Source organism: Lycorma delicatula, chromosome 1 (genome assembly GCF_047948215.1).
Source record: "Lycorma delicatula isolate Av1 chromosome 1, ASM4794821v1, whole genome shotgun sequence".
In the NCBI taxonomy this organism is placed as follows: Eukaryota; Metazoa; Arthropoda; class Insecta; order Hemiptera; family Fulgoridae; genus Lycorma; species Lycorma delicatula.
This window is the reverse complement of record NC_134455.1, coordinates 398383598-398405821: the sequence shown is the minus strand read 5'-3', so window position 1 is coordinate 398405821 and position 22224 is coordinate 398383598. Positions and strand designations below refer to the sequence as shown.

Below are 22224 nucleotides of genomic sequence, written 5' to 3'. Positions count from 1 at the left end.
ACACTACCTGTTTCTCGAAATCGGTTTGCTAGTCTAGAAATTGACATTTTTTCTGGCGGAGGAACACCAACAAATTTAATTTGAAATGATTCTTTTACACTCTTGTACGATTTTGTAGCAAAATATTGTTCAAGAATGAAAACTCGTTGTATGGTAAAAGACATTCTGTTCATAACACGACTGGAAACGGCACAAAAGTTTACACAGCTCAAGGAGAATCAACTCGCACTGCCGTATCTATACCAGTTGAGTAGCACTACCAACTTCGTGTCACAAAACAAAATTTCCCTTTCTAAGAAAAAAATTACCAGACATTAACGATTGGGTAACAGGACTAAAAAATCACCTGTATAAACGATAAATAAGACATATAAACAAAAACAACCAGAAATGTACACATCATAATTTATTAAGTTAAAACTATAATTTATTATAATAAAAAATCAGAAACACTTTATATTTATTATAAAAATATATCTTTGAAAAAAAAATTATAACTTAATAAGAGAATAAATTATACAGATATCTTATCTTAATATAAAATGCTACCAAAATACATAACATAAAATAATACTATAAACAAAATTAAATTTATTTAGTTTCTAATATAATAATCAAATAAATACATATATAAACAGTCTTTACTTGTTACAAATTTTTAGTATAAATCTGCAGCTTTGGTTACAGAAAAGAAAACTAACAAATTCTACTGTAACTAAAAAATTAATATACCTTGAGTAATTCAATAAATAACTTTATTTATAGAATTCAATAAACGATGACACTAATTTAATAATGATCAACCTTCAGTTAGGCAAAACAATAATAGATCTAATATGAAGCAACTTTGTTTCCTCATATTGTGATGTGCAAAATCATATATACGTATAAATCTTTTTTCTTGGTTCACAAATCCTATAAAATGGGGATTAAAATCTTTTCCCACTTTAAAAATGTAACGAAATAAATGTAACTATTTTAAACAATTGCAAAAAAAAATATATATATAATAAATAACTAGGATTTGCAATCACAGTGATAAGACCAAACTGCCTTTAAGACAACAATGATTCATTTACAAAAATTCATATTTTAAAATGCAATACAAAAAAAAAAGAAAAAAAAAGAAGTTAACGTAGTGCATGTTCTTCCACCTTAAATTTAGGGAAACTTAATTTTTTAACAAGCATTTTTCTATCAATCTAATTTATATAAACTTTAATATAGAACTGTATCAGCAGAATCATTGATTATACACAAGATTTTATCAGATGCCACACATAAAACATATATTCTTACGTCATTTCTATTACGATATTTACACAAACATAACACACTTCTGTTTTAAACCTTTAATTTGTTAACATAACACATAATAATAATCACCACCCAGGTACTATTTTCCACTAAAAAAAATTCAAATTAAGAGAGACAACAAAATATCATACAATAATAATTTAAAAAACAAACTAAAAAATACATCTTAATGTAAAAAATATTATTTTAGAAATATCAAATGATACCGTGATTAATTTAAAGACCTAGCATAATACTTTTTTTAAATAAAAATAAAGCATATATGTTTAAGATTTAAAAAAGTACTGAATATCAAAGAAGTATCTTTTCAACAAACTTAAATTAAAACTTTTATACCACTTTCTATTGGATAACTGTTGTTTTTATCAGATATCCAGTTCGGTTTTTGGTGGGATGCAGGCAAGAGGGACTTAAAAATTTATAATTAGAGAACATTTTAAAGCACAAAGAGAAAAATATATGAATTAATTGATTCGTTAAATCATGGAGGCCAGCCATAAATTTTAAGTTACTGGTTATTGGCAAACAGCCTGAAGTTTCCAATATTGTTTGAGATTTTTTATAATTAACTGATATTTCTAAAAATACATAAAACTAAAAAAAAAAAATTCATTGTATTCATGGAACCAAAGATTACTGTGTTAATTATCTTCATTTTTGCTTAATGTGTCTTACTTAGTACATTTTTTAGCACAAATAACTAATTACCCTGGCGAAGACAAGCATTTAGAAATTATTTTCGTAGTCAGTTTGTTCAATAAAATAGACTAAACAGATCTTTATATTAACTGCTTATTTATAAGCTTAGTTAAGAAATTTACCAACACTTAAAAGCGATAAAGATGCTCCTCAACAGTAATGATAAAGGTGAAACAACGTAGTTTGTGGAAAAATTAGAATATTATTCAATTTTCAAGACTGGAGTTAAAGTTGAATATCTGTCGGATAAATATACACAATACAATTACTTCAAGATCTCGATGGAGATGATTCAGAAATATAAATCTACAATTCTGTAAAACTACGTTTTGGTAATCAGTGACCTTATTTAGTGATAAATGTACATATGTATGCATAATTCAATTAATCTACCACCATTACAAAAATGAGATCTACATGCCCTAATTTTATTCCCTTTCCCATCAACAACCCAAACTAGGATGGTTAAACGGTAGGTAAAAAAGATTATTATGATATAAAATAGTGCTATAAAATTTTAATTTTTCAATTATGACAAAATTACGAGCGGTAAAACAACTTGAAACACAGTATATAAATTCATAAAAAAGATATTATTACTTATACCAGGAAATTTAAATATATATTAAAATAAAAATTAGTAACCAATTTTTTCAACACACGTCTTTATTATTAAAAAATCAACTTTTTTTTAAAAGATATCTTTTTCTTAAAAAAAAACAAACTATTATACAAAGCAACTACTCATTATTGCGATGGACTAGACAATTTGTGATTTAAAGCTTCATATCTTTTCTAAATTAATAAAATTTTGTAATTAAACGATAATGAAAATTAACATTTGTATAAGCATGCTATATCTATATAGTGGTAAATATTAATTAACATAAAGTTAAAATTATCAGGAAGTAACGGATTACAAAAAGATAAGACAATCAAATCTGATTCAGTAATAGGCTTATTAGCTTCAGTTTTTACATCATTACATCGATTTCAAATTATGTAATTTTTAGAGAGATTAGATAAATCGCTGAGCATCAAAGCAGTTCTGTTTTAACAAACAGACCTCTTCTTGTTCGTGAATAATAACAAGAAATTATTGTGAACAACAGTTAGTTAATAGACCTAACCTAACTTAATTCAAAATATAAAGTCGATACTGTTGTTCGGTCGGGCAGAAGAATTAATATTTTACCATATTTACTCAAAAAATTTAATTATACTTATGCCACTTTCTCCACAAGTATGAATTCGGCAGTTCCTTGCAAGCATAATATTCATTCCTGTTCTCCCATTTTACTGACGCATGTGTAGACGACTCCAAAGATTAATTAGATATAAATAAAAGTAAATAAGGAAGTGTTTTAATAAATGAAATAATGCAAATAGTAAAATTAAGAAATTTCAGTGAAATTATTTAAAGAAACGCGTAACTACATGACAGCCGGCTCTTGCAAAAGAATGACATTATTAACAGACAAGTAGTGTAGCATAATAAAAAAAAACACACGTACCATAATAAAATAATGACACTTTGAGAGAATACATTTTATCTCTAATAAAAAGTCACATGCAACAGATTTAGGAAAAGTTCGTTTGAAGTTTCATAATATAATTAGTTTTGTAAACCGGTTGTGATGGAAAAAATTAAACAAATACATTTTTAAAATTTGTTTAATCATAAGAAATGGCAATTTATGTTGTAAAGCATTAATGTAGTTTTCCTTTATTTTACATATACACCATATGCGTCAAAGAAAAGGGTGTTGGGCAAGTGTGGTGTGGACATTACTTTATGGAGTATGAGAGAGTGACTTAAAGACCAAAAATACATTAATAATAACGATGGTGAGATTGCAATGCCAGATTGCCCTGATGATTGCTACCTGCTACAGAACAGTTTCTGCTGAAGCTGCATTTGTGGTGGCAGGCATTACTCCAATTGAGCTTACGGCACCGCAGCTATGCGAATGTAAGAGGGGAGCACAATTAGGGGACACAGATTTACGCTTGGTGGAAAGATGCAGCAATCGGGAAGGTGGAACAACTAGTTAATACATAACCGAAGCCCCTGGGTCAGAAGGAAATGGGAGGAGGTAAATCACAGAACCTTTATAACTTCTACCTATTTAGCAGAAGTGCTCAATCGGATGCTTGCATTTATTGTGAACAATGTAATATGGCAGAGCAGCGATTTTTAATTGTGTATGCTAGACATCGTTCAGAGAGTGCTTGGACGAATATCTGTAGATAAAATTGTTTGTAAAATGCTAAAAAGAGAGAATTAATTGGTGGTGAAAAAAATGGTGAGAATGATCTTAAGGAAAGAGACAAAAGAGGAAGTAAGCAGATCGGACAGTCAGCTAGGCTATTCAGTAGGTACCTATGCTCATAAGATAGCTACTAATAAGATAAGCCTGCAAAAGTCCTAGGAGATGTACTAGAATTTTACATCTGGTCGGAAAAAAAAATCTAACTCAGCTATGGTAACACAAATAATACATTTCTGCAATATAATAAATTAAAAACATTTCATACATTAAAATAAACTGTAGTATAAATAATAAACTTTGAAATAAATGTTTAAACTCTCATACACATACACAATAATGATTATTGAAAAAGAATACTGATTTTATTTACTTCCAGATAAATACTTATATAATCACAAATAATCAGCAATTAAATGAAATAAAACAGTTTCAGTATGTGACTAATTCTCTAACAATAAAAAAAATTTTATGTATAAAATATATATGTATATACAATATATAAATAACTAAAAAACATACGATGTGCTATTTTCTAAAAAGAAACTATAAAATTTTAAAAATATTGTACATTACATACTTTTAACAAGAGTAAAATCAAGTAAGATGCTAAAATTATGATCGTGTTTATTCTGGCACACGGTACAAATTTTCGTTTTCTAAAACATTCAGATTTGATAATCTTCAAGCTTGAATGACTGTCTCAATACACCAGTCAACACAGCCTCTGCACTGACAATTGGAACAAGAAACTTTCGCTTTTTATATTTAGTCCACAATGATTTATCTTCTTCGCATGAAATTATGACGGTTTGTTCAGGCCATTTTCGCGGTTCTTTATCAATAAATTCACCTCCGCTACAAATTACAATACCTAAAAATGAATAAAAATTTTTTAGTTTTTTTATAACAACAATATTATTCTTAAAGGATTAAAGTAACTATTCCAATTGACTAGATTATTTACAGTTCATCAGACTATAAACATCCAATCGATCTTCGATTGGAAATGAACAGTAAAAACAAAAGAAATAGTTTTATACTGTTCACGCCACAAACAATGAAAACAATATGTTCTCAAGTACAATGAAATTTTAATTATAGATTGTGGATACCGGCGTTCTTTGGTGGTTGGGTTTCAATAAATCACACACCTCAGGAATGGTCGAACTGAGACTGTTGTACAAGAAAACCCTTCATTTACACTCATACATATCATCCTCTGAAGCAATATCTGATTGGTAATTCCCAGAGGCTAAACAGGAAAAAGAAAAAAGTATAATTTCTGACAGTGAAAGTAATTCAGCAATAAAACAGAATTCTAGGTATGTTTTACGAGTAACACAGCCCCTTAAAATATTGTAGTTAGTTGACTGTATCACCTTCAAAATATTTCCCTTGGGAAGCCACGCAATGCTTCAAATGGTTTTCCCACTTTTCATAGCAGCGTAGGAATTCAGAAACCGGAATATCCTTCAGATGGTCACTTACATTTTTTTAATGTTTTCTAATGTTCCAAAATAGTGACCTTTGAGGTGTTTTTTTAAAGTTTGGAACTGGAAAAAGTCTCAGGGACTCAAGTTATGTGAATAAGGTGTTTAAGGAACTACAGGAATGTTTTTCTTTGCCAAAAACTCATTAATTGAGAGTGCAGGGTGACAAGGTGCATTGTCATGATGCAGCATCCAGTTGTCTTTGATGGTTGGTCTCATGCGGGCAACTCTTTTCTGCAGTCTTTCAAGAATTTCTCTGTAAACATATTGATTTACAGTCTGTCCTGTAGGCAAACACTCTTTATGGACAATGCCATTACTATCGAAGAAACAAATTAGCATGGTTTTGATTTGTTCATTTTTGCTTTTTTGGGACATGGTGAATTTGAAGTGTGCCACTCCTTGCTCTGGCGTTTTGTTTCTGGGTCGTACCCAAATATCATCACCAGTAATAACATTTTTTAGAAAATCAGGATCAGTTTTAATTCGCGGTAGAAGATCGCAGCACACTTCCATCCTGTTATTTTTCTGTTCAACAGTGAAGTTTTTTGGGACCAATTTTGCACAAACTTTTTTCATGTCCAGTTCGTTTGTAGAAATTTTATAGACTGTGATAGGATTCAAATGCAATTGTTCTGCAATCATTCTGACAGTTAATCGTCAGTCGTATCATATCAAGTCTCTGATTTGCTCAACACTGTCATCACTTTTTGACATTAACGGACTTCCAGATCGTCTGCAACAGATTCCCAGTCATCTGAAAATGCTTTAAACCACCTAAAACTTGGGCTTGTGACAAAGCGTCGTCTCCATATGCCCTTTTCAATTATGATAACGTTTCAGTAGCGTTCTCACAGAGTTTAACACAAAACTTGATTGCACAACATTGCTCATAATTAGTATCACTCATTTTTGTAACGCACAACAAAAACTCGTTTCACAAAATGTTTGTTTATGCCTCATGTGGCAACAATAGACTAAAAATATTAATACCTAATATAAATCAGTTGTTCATATAACAAAGTGTTTATTAGTAACAGTGTTGCCACTTTGGCTGCCAAAAAAAAAAACTAGTCTCATTACTTTAATTACAAACCTTGTATCATTGGACAGTAAGTTTAAGATTGATAACTAGTTTTCGCACAGGTTGGAAGCGGAATAAAATGCAAACGAGAACACTTTACAACTGGAGTGCCAAGATGGCATGAAATATGTGCTTGCTCGAGTGTACCCAGTTTTCCACAGACAGTAGAAGCCTGTCTCCAGACATATGACTTCTTGTCCTTCCATGACCATTTATAAATTTTCTATCAGGTTAACGTTTTTATCGTATTTTAAAATTTTTTATTTAGTTATTTATTTTTATTTATAAAAATATAATAAAACCAGCCCCCTGTCGCAGCTTCACCTGGTCTATAACAAGGGTGTGTTCAAAAGTAACAAGTATTTTTGTTTTTTGGAAAGAATTTTATTTATTCGTCTACATTAATGTTATCCCTTCAAAATAGTCCCCATTAAATATTATACATTTGTCGGTTTCCAATCCCTGAAACACTTCTGGAATTCGATCTATGGAATAGTGTTTAACTCTATTCACTTTTCATCTCATCTATGCTTGTAAAAACAACAGCCCTTTACGGTTCTCTTTATTTTTGGTTATATAAAAAAGTCACATGTGGCCACGTCTGGAGAATATGGCAGCTGGGGTACCATTAGTGTTGTTTTTGGCTAAAAATTGACGAACAAGCAATGAAGTTTGAGCAAGCGCATTATCGTGGTGAAAAAGTCATGAATTATTTTACCACAAATCCGGGTGTTTTTTCAGATTGCTTCACTCAAACGGCGTTAAACTTGTAGGTAAATTCCTTATTGATTGTTTGACCTTGTGGCAAGAACTCATGATGCACTATGCTGTTAAAATCGAAGAACACTGAGCATAATCTTTACATTCGACCAACTTGTCGAGCTTTTTTCAGTCTTGGTGATCCAGAATGCCTCCACTGGGATGATTGAGCCTTAGTTTCGAAGAAGAGAGATAAATAAATAAACCGCTGGACCAATCTTTTACTTTGAGTAAATACGATTAAATTGCTTTTTGTTTCATCCTTCCAGGACCAACAGTTCTTTAGTTAGGATTTTTTCCGTAAACCCTTACATCCATAAAAATAGATATGAGCACCATAACAAAAATGGCCACCACAGGTAAACTGCTTAAATAAAATTAAAAAAAAAAAAAAAAGTAGTTTTAAGGTCCTGAGACAATTTTTTTTTGAATTGGTCAAGCAACCACCCTTGGGTCAGTTCAAATGGATTGAAGCACATAATAATAACTGATGAATTAAAAAAAATAAAGTATATAAGGATTTTAAATAATAATACTTTTCATTTCTTCAGGAGACGGTTTAACAGAAGGAGTTGAAAAAATTTTAAAACCATCCAACATAAGATTTTGTTGTGCTTCCTTAAGGGAATCTGCCAATCTGAATGAGAATTTTTTTTCAGCTTCCTTGTCATTAACTAAATACCTCCATGGATCTGCAACAAAGTAAAACTGTATAAATTAACAAATATTAAGTAACCATGAACTTCATATAATCATAGTTTAATAAAATAATATTTAATAATTACCCTTCCCTCAACATAGTGGACTAGGTAAAAGTTAAACTGAACAAAAAACCCCAAAGATGGTATTTTGACAGCGCAGGGTTTAACGGATGCATGAAAACTTCCCGGCCAAGCTCTTTTAACTTTTGATGAGTCACAAAAGATGTTTGGGGTTCGGCATTGTCACGATGGAGGATGACACCTTCTTTTCTATCAGTTCTAGTCGCTTTATCTCAATTGCTTGGCATAATTTTCCAATTGTTGATACATTAAATAAGAATTGTTTGAACTGGCAGAAATAGCTCGTAGTAAACAATTCCTTTCAGATTCTATCATGCAGTGTTTGCTGAGCTTCAGGTTGCTTTAACTACAATCTTTTCTGTACGTTATTGTTGTACACGATTCATTTTTCATTGCCAATAATGAGCTGTTTAAAAAATAGTCTTGATGTTGTTCCATTTTAGCAACGATTCACAGATGGAAATTTGATCCATTTGATTTTTTATTATTAAATCATGCGGCACCATATAGGATAAATGTAGATGTAGTAGGAATTAGTGAGGTTCGGTGGGAAGAGGAAGGCGACTTTTGGTCAGGTGATTTTAGATTAATTAACTCAGCTTCAAATAATGGGCAGGCAGGAGTAGGGTTCATAATGAACAAGAAGATAGGGAAGAGAGTAGAGTATTTAAAAACGCATAGTGATAGAATCGTTGTAATAAGGATAAAATCAAAACCTAAACCGACGATTGTTAACGTCTATATGCCTACAAGCGCCCATGATGATGATGAGGTAGAGTGTGTATACGAAGAGATTGATGAAGCAATTAAACACTTAAAAGGAGATGAAAATTTAATAATAGTTGGAGATTGGAATGCAAGCATTGGAAGAAGCAAGGAAGGAAATATAGTTGGCGAATACGGGCTGGGCAAAAGGAATGAAAGAGGGGACCGACTTATAGAGTTTTGCATGAAGTATAATTTAGTAATTGCCAACACCCAATTTAAAAATCATAAAAGAAGAATATACACTCAGCCAGGCGATACTGCAAGGTATCAGATAGATTATATCATGGTTAAGCAAAGATTTAGAAATCAACTCGTTGATTGCAAAACTTACACTAGAGCAGACATTGATAGCGACCATAATTTGGTGATAATGAAATGTAGATTGGGGTTTAAAAACCTGAAGAAAAGGTGTCAGATGAATCGGTGGAATTTAGAGAAGCTTGAGGAAGAGGAGGTAAAGAAGATTTTTGAGTAGGACATCGCAAGAGGTCTGAGTAAAAAAGATAAGGTAGAAAATGTAGAAGAAGAATGGGAAAATGTTAAAAAGGAAATTAGTAGAAAACCTTGTGTTTCAGACGATATATTGCAGCTGATGGATGAACGTAAAAAATATAAGAATGCTAGTGATGAAGAAAGTAAAAGGAACTATCGGCAATTAAGAAATGCTATAAACAGGAAGTGCAGACTGGCGAAAGAAGAGTGGATTAAAGAAAAGTGTTCAGAAGTGGAAAGAGAAATGAACATTGGTAAAATAGACGGAGCATACAGGAAAGTTAAGGAAAATTTTTGGGTACATAAATTAAAATCTAATAATGTGTTAAACAAAGATGGTACACCAATATATAATACGAAAGGTAAAGTCGATAGATGGGTGGAATATATTGAAGAGTTATATGGAGGAAATTAATTAGAAAATGGTGTTATAAAGGAAGAAGAGGAAGTTGAGGAGGATAAAATGGGAGAAACAATACTGAGATCTGAATTTAAGAGAGCATTAAAAGATTTAAATGGCAGAAAGGCTCCTGGAATAGATGGAATACCTGTAGAATTACTGCGCAGTGCAGGTGAGGAAGCGATTGATAGATTGTCTGGTGTGTAATATTTATGAAAAAGGGGAATTTCCGTCAGACTTCAAAAAAAGTGTTATAGTCATGATACCAAAGAAAACAGTGGCAGATAAATGTGAAGAATACAGAACAATTAGTGTAACTAGTCATGCATCAAAAATCTTAACTAGAATTCTATACAGAAGAATTGAGAGGAGAGTGGAAGAAGTGTTAGGAGAAGATCAATTTGGTTTCAGGAAAAGTATAGGGACAAGGGAAGCAATTTTAGGCCTCAGATTAATAGTACAAGGAAGATTAAAGAAAAACAAACCAACATACTTGGCGTTTATAGACCTACAAAAGGCATTCGATAACGTAGGCTGGAATAAAATGTTCAGCATTTTAAAAACGTTAGGGTTCAAATACAGAGATAGAAGAACAATTGCTAACACATACAGGAACCAAACAGCAACACAGTAATAATTGAAGAACATAAGAAAGAAGCCGTAATAAGAAAGGGAGTCCGACAAGGATGTTCCCTATCTCTGTTACTTTTTAATCTTTACATGGATCTAGCAGTTAATGATGTTAAAGAACAATTTAGATTCGGAGTAACAGTACAAGGTGAAAAGATAAAGATGCTACGATTTGCTAATGATATAGTAATTCTAGCCGAGAATAAAAAGGATTTAGAAGAAACAATGAACGGCGTAGATGAAGTCCTATGCAAGAACAAAACAAAAGTAATGAAATTAGTAGAAATAACAAAGATGGACCACTGAATGTGAAAATAGGAGGGGAAAAGATTATGGAGGTAGAAGAATTCTGTTATTTGGGAAGTAGAATTACAAAAGATGGACGAAGCAGGAGCGATGTAAAATGCCGAATGGCACAAGCGAAACGAGCCTTTAGTAAGAAATATAATTTGTTTACATCAAAAATTAATTTAAATGTCAGGAGTTTGGAGTGTCGCTTTATATGGAAGTGAAACTTGGACAATCGGAGTATCTGAGAAGAAAAGATTAGAAGCTTTTGAAATGTGGTGCTATAGGAGAATGTTAAAAATCAGACGGGTGGATAAAGTGACAAATGAAGAGGTATTGCGGTAAATAGATGAAGAAAGAAGCATTGGAAAAATATATAGAGACAGACTTATAGGCCACATACTATCCTGGAATAGTCGCTTTAATATTGGAAGGACAGGTAGAAGGAAAAAATTGTGTAGGCAGGCCACGTTTGGAATATGTAAAACAAATTGTTAGGGATGTAGGATGTAGAGGGTATACTGAAATGAAACGACTAGCACTAGATAGGGAATCTTGGAGAGCTGCATCAAACCAGTCAAATGACTGAAGACAAAAAAAAAAAGTGGCACCATAACACCAGGCTTTTTTTGTATCCAGCCTTCTTTAAATTGTTTTTTGGTTGATGTTGATCTTTCTTTTTTGTTGGTCTTTCTTAATTTTTTCCGTTACTTCACAGTCAGTGAGTGACTTTTCAGTCACTGACAGAGTACAATATATATACTCTTTTTTTATTTTCACTCATTTCCAGGATAAAATTACTTTTAAACTTGTTAACATAATTTGTAACCTATAAATAAACAATACTAGACAAAGAATTACAGTCACATATGATGACATCATATCTAAAACTGAAGACTGAGCCTTCGTGGACAAGATTAACCATAACCAATCAGTATCAAAACCAATTTAGATTTAAGTTTATACATAGCTTAAAAAAAGTATATCTAATTCTTCTTTGATATGTTTCAGGAGTGGAAAATCATCGATCCAGAAGGTTGTATTTCAAAAGATGTCTCCCAATGAAACATTGTTTAGTACTAACAAGATTGTAAAAGAAGATATTTCCAATTCTTCATTTGTTCAGTTTCAAATATGGGATTTTCTTGGTCAGATTGATTTTCCTGATCCCAGTTTCGATTCAGATATGATATTTGGAGGTTGTGGAGCATTAGTATTCGTTATTGATGCACAGGTAATTTTATATTATCCAGTTATTTACATTACATCATTTTATATCGAATAGGTTTTTTTCTTTTGTGACAATTGAAATAGTCTACTGACATATAACAATTGCATCTGAGCAAATGTGTCATTCATTAATTAGACAGAAAATTAATTACGATAGAAAAATTGTGTTTACATAAAAGTAATGTATGCACAAAAGCAATACAAGAAATGGTATCACACTTAGAAAAACATTAAAAAAACTTTTGTCTATCAGTGTTATTACGAGGGTTATTTTTTTTCAAGGTCCAATCAGTCACGAAATTAAAACCAGTGAAAATAAAAAATTTTTTATTTGTAACAAGTACATACATATTTACGCTATTTCTCTACATAGTCGCCACTCCGATTTAGACATTTGTCATAGCATGGTACCAACTTTCCAATACCCTCGTCATAGAATGGAGCCGCCTGTGTTTTCAGCCATGTTTCTATGCTGGTCTGCAGCTCGATGTTGCAGGTTCACTTGAACTTCTTTGGTTTACTGGGAGAATGAGAATGCATCCACTGTTTGGATTGTTCTTTTGTTTCTTCAGTTTCGAAATGGACTGACGATTTTCTCGAATTGCCTCATACACTCGCTGAACGAGATCATCGGTTGACACTCGCTTCCTTCCCCAACCGCCGGCATCACGAACAACTGTGCGTGCTGCTTTAAAGTTCCTGCACCATTGTCACACTTTGCTGTCACTCATTGAAGTTTCACCGTACATATTACTTATTCGTCTATGAAGTTCAGCTGCATTACACCCCTCAGCCTGAAGAAATCAAATTATCGCCCACACTTCACACTTGGCGGAGATGCTATTGTTGTAGATATGTTTACATGCTAACTGCATTTTCAGAAGTAAATTAAGTGACGCGGTATGATTGAAGGCCATACTAGAGATGCTGCGCAACACATATGTGGAAAGGTTATCCGATTTTTGAGCGAATCCCGATTGGACCTTGAAAAAAAAATAATCCTCGCAATAAGAATTATATCATTCTGATCTACGCAAAGAACAGTTAAACCTACAAAGTGTCTTTAACCAACTACTTCCACAGTAACTGTCTAAGTACAAAGTGTAGTCATACATATTGCATATATGCATATTTTTACACAAGAGATAATCAATTTTGGACACCTAATAATCCAACTCTGAGACACCGCCTGCCAGGGCAACCCACTCTAAGGACCTAGCCACAGAGGCGTACTGTAGGCACGCCCTGCAGCTAGTTTACGCTAAGGGTATAATAGTATTTAACAGTATGATAATAATTTCAATTAATTACAGATGATTAATTTTTGTTTTCCAAAAGTTTTACTACTCCTTAAAGTAAGACAGAAAACTTTATAACAGTGAGATATACTGTTATTGTTAAGAAAATATGTTCTCGTTATAGTTAATGTAACAAATAAGCTATTATAAACAAACTTTTTTTATGTATTCATTAGATAATCAATCTATGATTTTAAATATTCATAGAACAACAAGGTAACATTTGTTGAATTAATATTTTTCTATAAACATAACTTATGAATTTACACAAGAAACAAGAATTAACTAACCAAGAAAGCAACCAGCTTTATTAGAATCTGTGATCCACTTCAGCGATACAATTGGTTTACCCATTGACAATACACACAGAAATTTTATAGTTCTCCTCACTTTATCAGTTACCAGAACAGAACAATCATCCGGAGATTCTACTACTTTACCACCTGCAAAGTAACACAAAATACATATAACATCAAAGAATTTAAATAGGTCGATAAAAAAAACTCACTGATGACAACAGTCTTCAATAAAAAGAAAGAAAAAACCTGATAAAAGTTAATGGTATAAAAAGCTACTTAATAATATTTTAAGAACATGATTTTTATTTCAAAACTTTACTGCAGATAGCAGGAGTATTCAACAAATAATATCCTTCTAAATGTTGTTTGTTCAATCAATATTCTCTTTGAAATCATTTTTGTTTTTACATACGTATGTACGAAAACTTTCTTTTTCACAATGTAATTTCTATCTTTGTACGAGGATAAATCAAATATAAGTGGGAATTTTGTTCCCGAGTGTCTATGGTTGGTAGGACTGAGCCCGCACTTCTAGCTATAGGAATTGAAAATTAAGTCAATAACATCAGAAACGACTTAGGGCATCTCACACAATTTGCTAATAGCAATACCTCGAAATGCATTACAAAGGCTGTGAACAACCTCAAATCCAAGTCATCCCAAGAAACACCATCAGAAATCTATGACTCACTCAAACAGAAACTATCTTTTTACACTGCAAAACTCTGGAGGTACGAGTCAAATAAAAAGGAAATGAACAATATCTTCCGAAGTAGTGAGAAAGAGTTCTATAAAAAAACAATAAACAACCAAAACACCATCAAACAAACAAGAGCTCACATATTTCTGGAAAAATCTCTGATCAAAACCCAACTTTCACAACAATAACAGCCCCTGGATCATAGCAGAAGACAATCACAAACACATAACAAAACAAGGAGACATCACACAACACAAGAAATCACACAGCAACAATCAAATACACACATAACTGGAAATGCCCCAGCGTAAACAATATCCAAAACTTTTGGTATAAACAATTCACTTCAACACATAAAGTATTCACATGTCTTGCTTCAACTTCACACACTCTAAATTTCTCACCCAAGGCATAATATACATCAAACCCATAAGCTCCAACATTAAAAACCCATCAAACTGTTGACCTATCACCTGCCTCCCAACCCTGTTCAAGATCACCACTGCAACAATCTGCAAGAAGACAGAATTAGACCTAACCCGAAACAACATTGTCTCAGAAGACCAAAAAGGATTCAGGAAATAAACCCAAGGATGCAAAGAACAACTCATCATTGATACAAACATCATGGCACAAACTGAAAAACATAACTGAAACGTTCACACCAGTTGCATAGACTAAAGAAAGCCTTTGACTCAATACCCCAATAGCTGGCTAATCAAAGTTCTAGGGATTTATAAACTCAACACATAACTCGGACAGTTTCTTACACAAATCCATGGTGAACCTAAATCAAAACAGATGACCTCTACAAATGATGTGGCATTCTCCAAGGAGACTCATTCACACCCTCTGGTTCTGTCTCACCTCAATGATTCAATACAGATTGTGGCTATGACATCAGATACAAAAAACAAACAAATACTACCATCTCCTCAACATGGATGACATTAAACAATATGCAGCCATACAGAGACAAAACTAAAAGAAATCCTCCAAAATCACCTCTGACATCCAAATGGAGTTCGAAATAATTAAATGCAAGATACTCTACATTAATAGAGGCCAATGAATATCTTCCATCAGAATATCAAACTGCAACCCAAAAATGAATTCTAAAACCGGCTTATCAAATTTCTAAAAACAAAACTAAACTCCAAAAACCTCAATAAAAGTCATCAACAAATCTGCCATACTCGCATACTCCTTTGGCATCACACCCAGGTTTAGAAAACAAACCATATCCTAATCCTCAAACATCCTATCCTACTCACCCTAACACACGCAAAGAAAGAATCACCACAGGGTGAAAAGAAGGGAAGAGAATAATCTCACACATATATAGAATACATACAAAACAACACAGACAATCAGGAATTTCTTTCATGAGAAGGAAACCACTCTACATACAGCAATAGTAAAAGCAGATGAACGCTATACACCCCTCGCCCAATCCTACACAAGTCACATAGCAGAAGTACAGCACCAGATGAACATCTGGTCGCAAAAAAACACTCCATCAAAAATACAGATCAGATGTAACATAAGACTACATCGATAAAAAACAATCATACACCTGGTTACAGGATAATCAGCTCTTCCCCAAAACAGAGGGTTTCCTACTTCTCATCCAAGGCAAAGTCATAGCAACCCAAAATTACAAAAAGTACGTAATCAGCAACCCAGACACATGCAAGAGATGCCGTCAACAAAAGTAAACAGTGAAATACATCATAGGTGGATGCAGAGCTCTAGCCAGAAACAAATACAAAGCCAGACATAATGCAGCAGCTAAAGTAGTACACCAAACCAATCTAACAATAGAAATAAAAAGGCTCTGGGAAATAAAGAAAAGTCATCATCATCATCATCCTCTTATTGTGTCAGTCACGATCTCAGACCTCACAATCACACCACATGTACTACCAGTTAGAACTTAATACACACGTACAGAGAGTTCCAGAAATTAGTCATACTCAAAACATGCAACGCTGTCCATTCTTTTTTTAATACAGAATCATAATAGTATTTGTACTACTTACTTGGCATACACAGTCTGTGCAAATTAAAACCCTGATCACACGAGGGAAAAGAAAAATAATAATAATGAATTATATCTAATTAAGTTAAAAAAAAAATTATCATACATACCTAGCTTGGAAACCATACTTATATATTCTTCATCGGAAACATAAGTAAACAATACGTTTTCTTTCATTTTAATTTTACGTCTCAATCTTCCCTACAAAATATAAAAACATATAATCTAGATAATTGAAATCTTATGCAACTAAGCAAATGTAATTTCTACGCTAATCATCTACACATTGTGTTAACACACAGTGAAATAAATTAAAATAACAGTCATTATTTTGTTGTTGCAAATGCCCAAAATTACCGAAATAAAAACAAAAAAAAATACAAGATGGCAGCTCTAAAAACTGACACTACTTTTCAACCTAATCCTCAGGTACATTTAGGCAGTTATCAAATCTTTCTTATTCTAGTGGTAATGATTTTTCACTTTCATGTCTGAGCAATTTTTGTACTGCATTCTTATACTGTGCTCATTGTCGCAATGTAAAACTCTTTTAAGACAAAACAAAAAAAAAATTTGATGATGTGAGATTGGAACTGTAAGGTAGATGTCTGTCTACCTTACAGTTCAGTGGCAACACCACCTGACAAGTTTTAAATCGCTTTAAGTATATTTTGAGTGGTACGGGAGCGGACATAATTGTGCAGAAGAATTACAAATTTTGAGAGAGAACCGGTTATTTCTTCCTTATTATGAGTTTCACTTTATTCTCTAGCATATCACAAAAGTTCTCATTATTGATTGCACATTCTTCTTCCAAATAATCGCAATAAATTGGGTGTTTTTGTTCTAAAACCAGTAGCATCATTTAATAGGTAAGTTTTATACATTTTTTTCCAGACTTATGGAATCAGATGTCTGTACATCAATTAATCTTCTAAGTAAATATCTAAACATACGCTTCTTAAAACAACAATTTTGTAGAAATTATAAAAATACATTTTGTAATCAAAAAATAATTCAAGACATGCATTCCATGAATTTGAAAAAGAAATTTCTATTCCTTCGATTAAGAGTTGAACAAGGGGAAAATGAATTTCTTATTAAACTATGAAAATAAATTGTATTTTATTTTGTATTTTTACAATGTATGTGCGTGAAAATGAAAAAAACATTATTATATCAATATTATATGAAACTAGAGATGTAGTGAGAATTATATGTATATATATGCTGCCCATCAAAAAGGAAATTGCTGTTAAAATTTCAACAGTTTACAACAAAAAAGAACAGATTCAGAATTAGTTTAACACAGCTCTCATCAATCCATTATATTTTATTATTAAGACTTTTAACAAATGATTATAAACAGGAAATAGATCTACTTTATTTCATGAGACTGTACAGCTCATCGATACACTTATAACTACAAGGCAAAATGTTTCAAACATTTAAAAAAAAAATTAAAAAAGGTAACCCCTTTTTTAAATCTAATTCAATGCAGAAAAGAGCAAACTTTTTTCTTTACACTTACCCAAAACTCTACAATAGGTTTATAGGACAAAATCAAACATCCTTGCCAATACTCAAGACTAAACACACTACAAAATTTTGTTTATATATTATAAAATAAAAATTTTTTAAAAATTCAAGAATAGGTAACAGTAAATTAGGACTATAATTGACTAACATTTGGAAAAAGCAGTACATATAACTTACAACAGAAACAGTTTGGCAAACTACATACCCATAGTGAAGTAGCTGAGGGAAAGAACTGACCCCTACTCTCTATAAATTTACCCTTAACCCATTAAATTTACTCTATATATTTTAATAACTAATTAAAGGAATTATGTATTAAATCTCCTTATTCGCGGGGGGGGGGGGGTTTAAAGGCTGGAAAAATGCCGCAAATACAGAATGGATATAATACTCATTTAAGGAAGAATGGTTAGGGGTTCTATGAAAAATGAAAAAAAAAAAAAAAACATGTGAACTTACTTAACGCAATGTTATTGATGAAATACAGGCAGCAATATTGATTATAAATACTGGTTTAGTACAGTACATAGGTACACTATACAAAAATATTTAACAAAATAAAGGATATTTTCTAATTTACTTGTAAGCACTTACCAAACTGTTTAAAAACTCACTACAGTACATACAGTATGTACAGCATTTTTCTTCTTTTTTTGTCTTCAGATATGACTGGTTTGATGCAGCTCTCAAAGATTCCCTATCTAGTGCTGCTAGTTTCATTTTCATATACCGTAACAATTTGCTTTACATATTCCAAACGTTGCCTACCTTCACAATCTTTTCCTTCTACCTGTCCCTCCAATATTAAAGTGACTCTATTCCAGGATGCCTTATATGTGGCCTATAAGTCTGTCTCTTCTTTAAACTATATTTTTCCAAATTCTTCTTTCTTCATCAATTTGCCACAACACCTCTTCATTTATCACTTTATCCATCAGTCTGATTTTTAACATTCTCCTATAGCACCACATTTCAAAAGCTTCTAATCTTTTCTTCTCAGGTAATCTGATCGTTCGAGTTTACTTCTATATAAAGCTACGCTCTAAACATATACTTTCAAAAATCCTTTCCGTTTAAATTAATTTTTGATGTAAAAAAATTATATTTCTGACTGAAGGCTCATTTCGCCTATGCTATTCGGCATTTTATCACTCCTGTTTCGTCCATCTTTATTAATTCTACTTCCCAAATAACAAAATTCTTCTTCCTCCATAATCTTTTCTCTTCCTATTTTTACATTCAGTGGTGCATATTCATTATTTCTACTACAATTCATTACTTTTGTTTTGTTCTTGTTTATTTTCATGCGGTAGTTCTTGCGTAGGACTTCATCCATGCCGTTCATTGTTTCTTCTAAATCTTTTTTACTCTCAGCTAGAATTACTATACCATCAGCAGATCGTATCATCTTTATATTTTTACCTTGTATAATTATTCCTGATCTAAACTGTTCTTTAACATCATTAACTACTTACTCGTTCTATGTAAAGATTAAAAAGTAACTGTGATAGGGAACATCCTTGTCAGAGTCCCTTTTTTATTAAGACTTCTTTCTTATGTTCTTCAACTATTACTGTTGCTGTTTGATATCATCAGCAAATCTTAACATCTTTATCTTTTCACTTTGCAGTGTTACTCCGGATTTAAATTGTTCCTTTAACATCATGAACTGTTAGTTGTATGTAAAGATTAAAAAGTACCAGGAACATCCTTGTCCTTTTTCTTATTACGGCTTCTTTCTTATGGTCTTCAATTATTACTGTTGCTGTTTGGTTCCTGTAAATGTTAGCAATTGTCCTTCTATCTCTATACTTGAACCCTAATTTTTTTAAAATGCTGAACATTTTATTCCAGTCTACTTTATCAAATTTCTTTTTTCTAGGTCTGTAAATGTCAAGTATGTTGGTTTGTTTTTCTTTAATCTTCCTTCTACTATTAATCTGAATGCTAAAATTGCTTCCCTTGTCCCCCTATACTTTTACTAAAACCAAATAGGTCTTCTCCTAACACTTCTTCCACTTTCCTCTCAGTCTTCTGTACAGAATTCTAGTTAAGACTTTTGATGCCCAACTTGTTAAGCTAATTGTACTGCGTTAGAAAATGGTATCATATGTTCAAATCGTACTCTGTAATCGCCTTAAAAAGTCAAGAAAACAGCACTACAGTACTATGTACACTAAAACTAAAGTAAAGGAAATTTACAAATCCAACCTACAGTATTTTTGATTGCATTTACAAAAATTTGTAATTTTTCCTTGCCTCCTCACTCTTGTTTTTAAATCCGTGTGAACTTCTGTGTATTCTTGCATGGCATCTTCAATTTTGTACTTAAAGAGTAAGCTTCTATTCAAAGATGGATCAGCATCTATAAAACAAACTGGATAAGATCATGGAATAGTTTAATGCCTTTGGTAAGCGCTTTGACATTTAACTCTTTTCCAGAGATCGTATCTTCTACCTCTTCAAGTTCATACTCTACCTGCTCCATTAAATCTTTTACCATTTTTATTTTTTAATGTCACTACATAATGTTATGTACGTGAATACGGAAAATTTTAGCCATGAATATAGAAAAGACATTGCAAAATATTACACCGCAAATTATGAAATTGCAAATACAGGAAGCCCGAAAAAGCAGATTTCACTAATATGGACACATGTTTATATGTAGTCTAGTTTCAAAAATAAAATGGTTCTACATACTGAATAACTGCTGAATGGTTAAAAGGTACAGATTTGAAAATGAAAGGATGATAATTTAACAGAATGGGCTACATTCTATAAAAATTACTGCATATCGATATTTATTACTTTAATGATAAAACGATCAAATTTATGCAACAGAAAACTAAAAAATTAATAAAATGTAAAAGTTCAAAATTATTAAAAATAGAATAAAATTACGTGAATTTTGATACAATTTGTTTGAGATCAGGTGGATATTTTGTTTTTTATGCCTTCAAACTTGAGTGCATCATTTCTGCTCTGATAAAATATATCATTCAATTTCTCTGCCATCAACTGTTATTTAATTTTCAGTATATTTCCTCTTCTCTAGGCCCCCAATTAGAAAAAAATAAAACATTAGCAACACAAAATAATTTTAATGAGCTAATAATTTACACTGGGTGTGCAAAAACGAATATCAGGGTTTTAATATGAGAGGTATACCTCTTGGATGAGGTGTCTGTGTTTATTCCCAATCTTTCAATTTGGCAATGCCACTAGCAAAGAAGGTGACTCCTGAATGGAGATCCATGTGTAGTTTGCAACTTGCTATGTGTGAACCTCTAGTTGCATTACGTGCATTCCATACAAAGTTTAATTACGATCCTTCAAGTGACAACATTCATCACTGGCAGTATCAGTTTGAAACAATCTGATGCCTGTGTAGAATGGGATGATTGAGGGTTATGTGTCGGAAGATAGTCTTTCCTACATAATCCTAAAAAAAATCTGTCTAGGAAGACTGGCTACGAACTAGTGATGCTCGTGTGAAATATGTTTTTTTAAGGAAACACATAGGTATCAGTACCGTTTGTAGCGATGGTTGGCCATAGGCGAATCAGGGAGTTGGAAATAACGGTCAAGGATACATGAGTTTGCACGTCGACGAATGTTAAATACCTCGGCATGTGGTTGGACAAGTCAGGCCTCTTTATTCACCATCTTACGGAGGCTGGCAAAGCAAGAAGGACCCTTGATGCTCTTACAAGACTAATGAGTAAGAAGCAGGGACTCCGGGTCAGGAAGAGACAGCTCATCCTCTCAATCGCCACCTCGGTTCTGCTATATGCGGTGTCAGTGTGGGCACTGGAGAAAGCGAGGAATGAGAGGCTGCTCTCCTCACTCCAGAGCAAGGCAGCGATCAAGGTGGCCTCTGCGTATCGTACGATTTCAGGCGATGCGGTAGATGTCATCAGCAGGGTCCCCTCGATTCGTCTGAGGGCAACACAGCTTATGAGAAGGTACGAGGGGATGACAAAGGCTGAGACATGTGGAATTCTACTGGAGGAGTGGCACACCAGGTGGTGGGAAGCCACCACTACAAGCCCCTGGACGAAGAGACTAATCCTCAGGATTGGGCCATGGATTCAAAGAGAATATGGGGAAGGTGGGTTACCCAGTTCCTCTC

The 22224-nt window shown here is 32.6% G+C and overlaps 1 protein-coding gene across 2 annotated transcripts in view; it reads right to left on the bottom strand.

Moving 5' to 3' along the window:
• Positions 1-393: 393 nt before the first annotated feature.
• LOC142317398 (uncharacterized) overlaps positions 394-22224 on the bottom strand; it is a 74754-nt gene continuing 52923 nt past the window's right edge. The window contains exons 8-12 of one of the 2 annotated variants that reach the window (XR_012754730.1): positions 16661-16751; positions 13801-13953; positions 8159-8314; positions 4867-5160; positions 394-2255 (exon numbers count right to left, since the gene is read on the bottom strand). Coding sequence is in view for 1 of the 2 variants with exons in the window: in XM_075353938.1 (XP_075210053.1) it covers positions 4955-5160; positions 8159-8314; positions 13801-13953; positions 16661-16751 (606 nt within the window). In the remaining variant the exon portion in view is untranslated. Of the gene's footprint in view, positions 5161-8158; positions 8315-13800; positions 13954-16660; positions 16752-22224 lie in introns of both variants that reach the window. The other variant, XM_075353938.1, reaches the window with a different exon arrangement.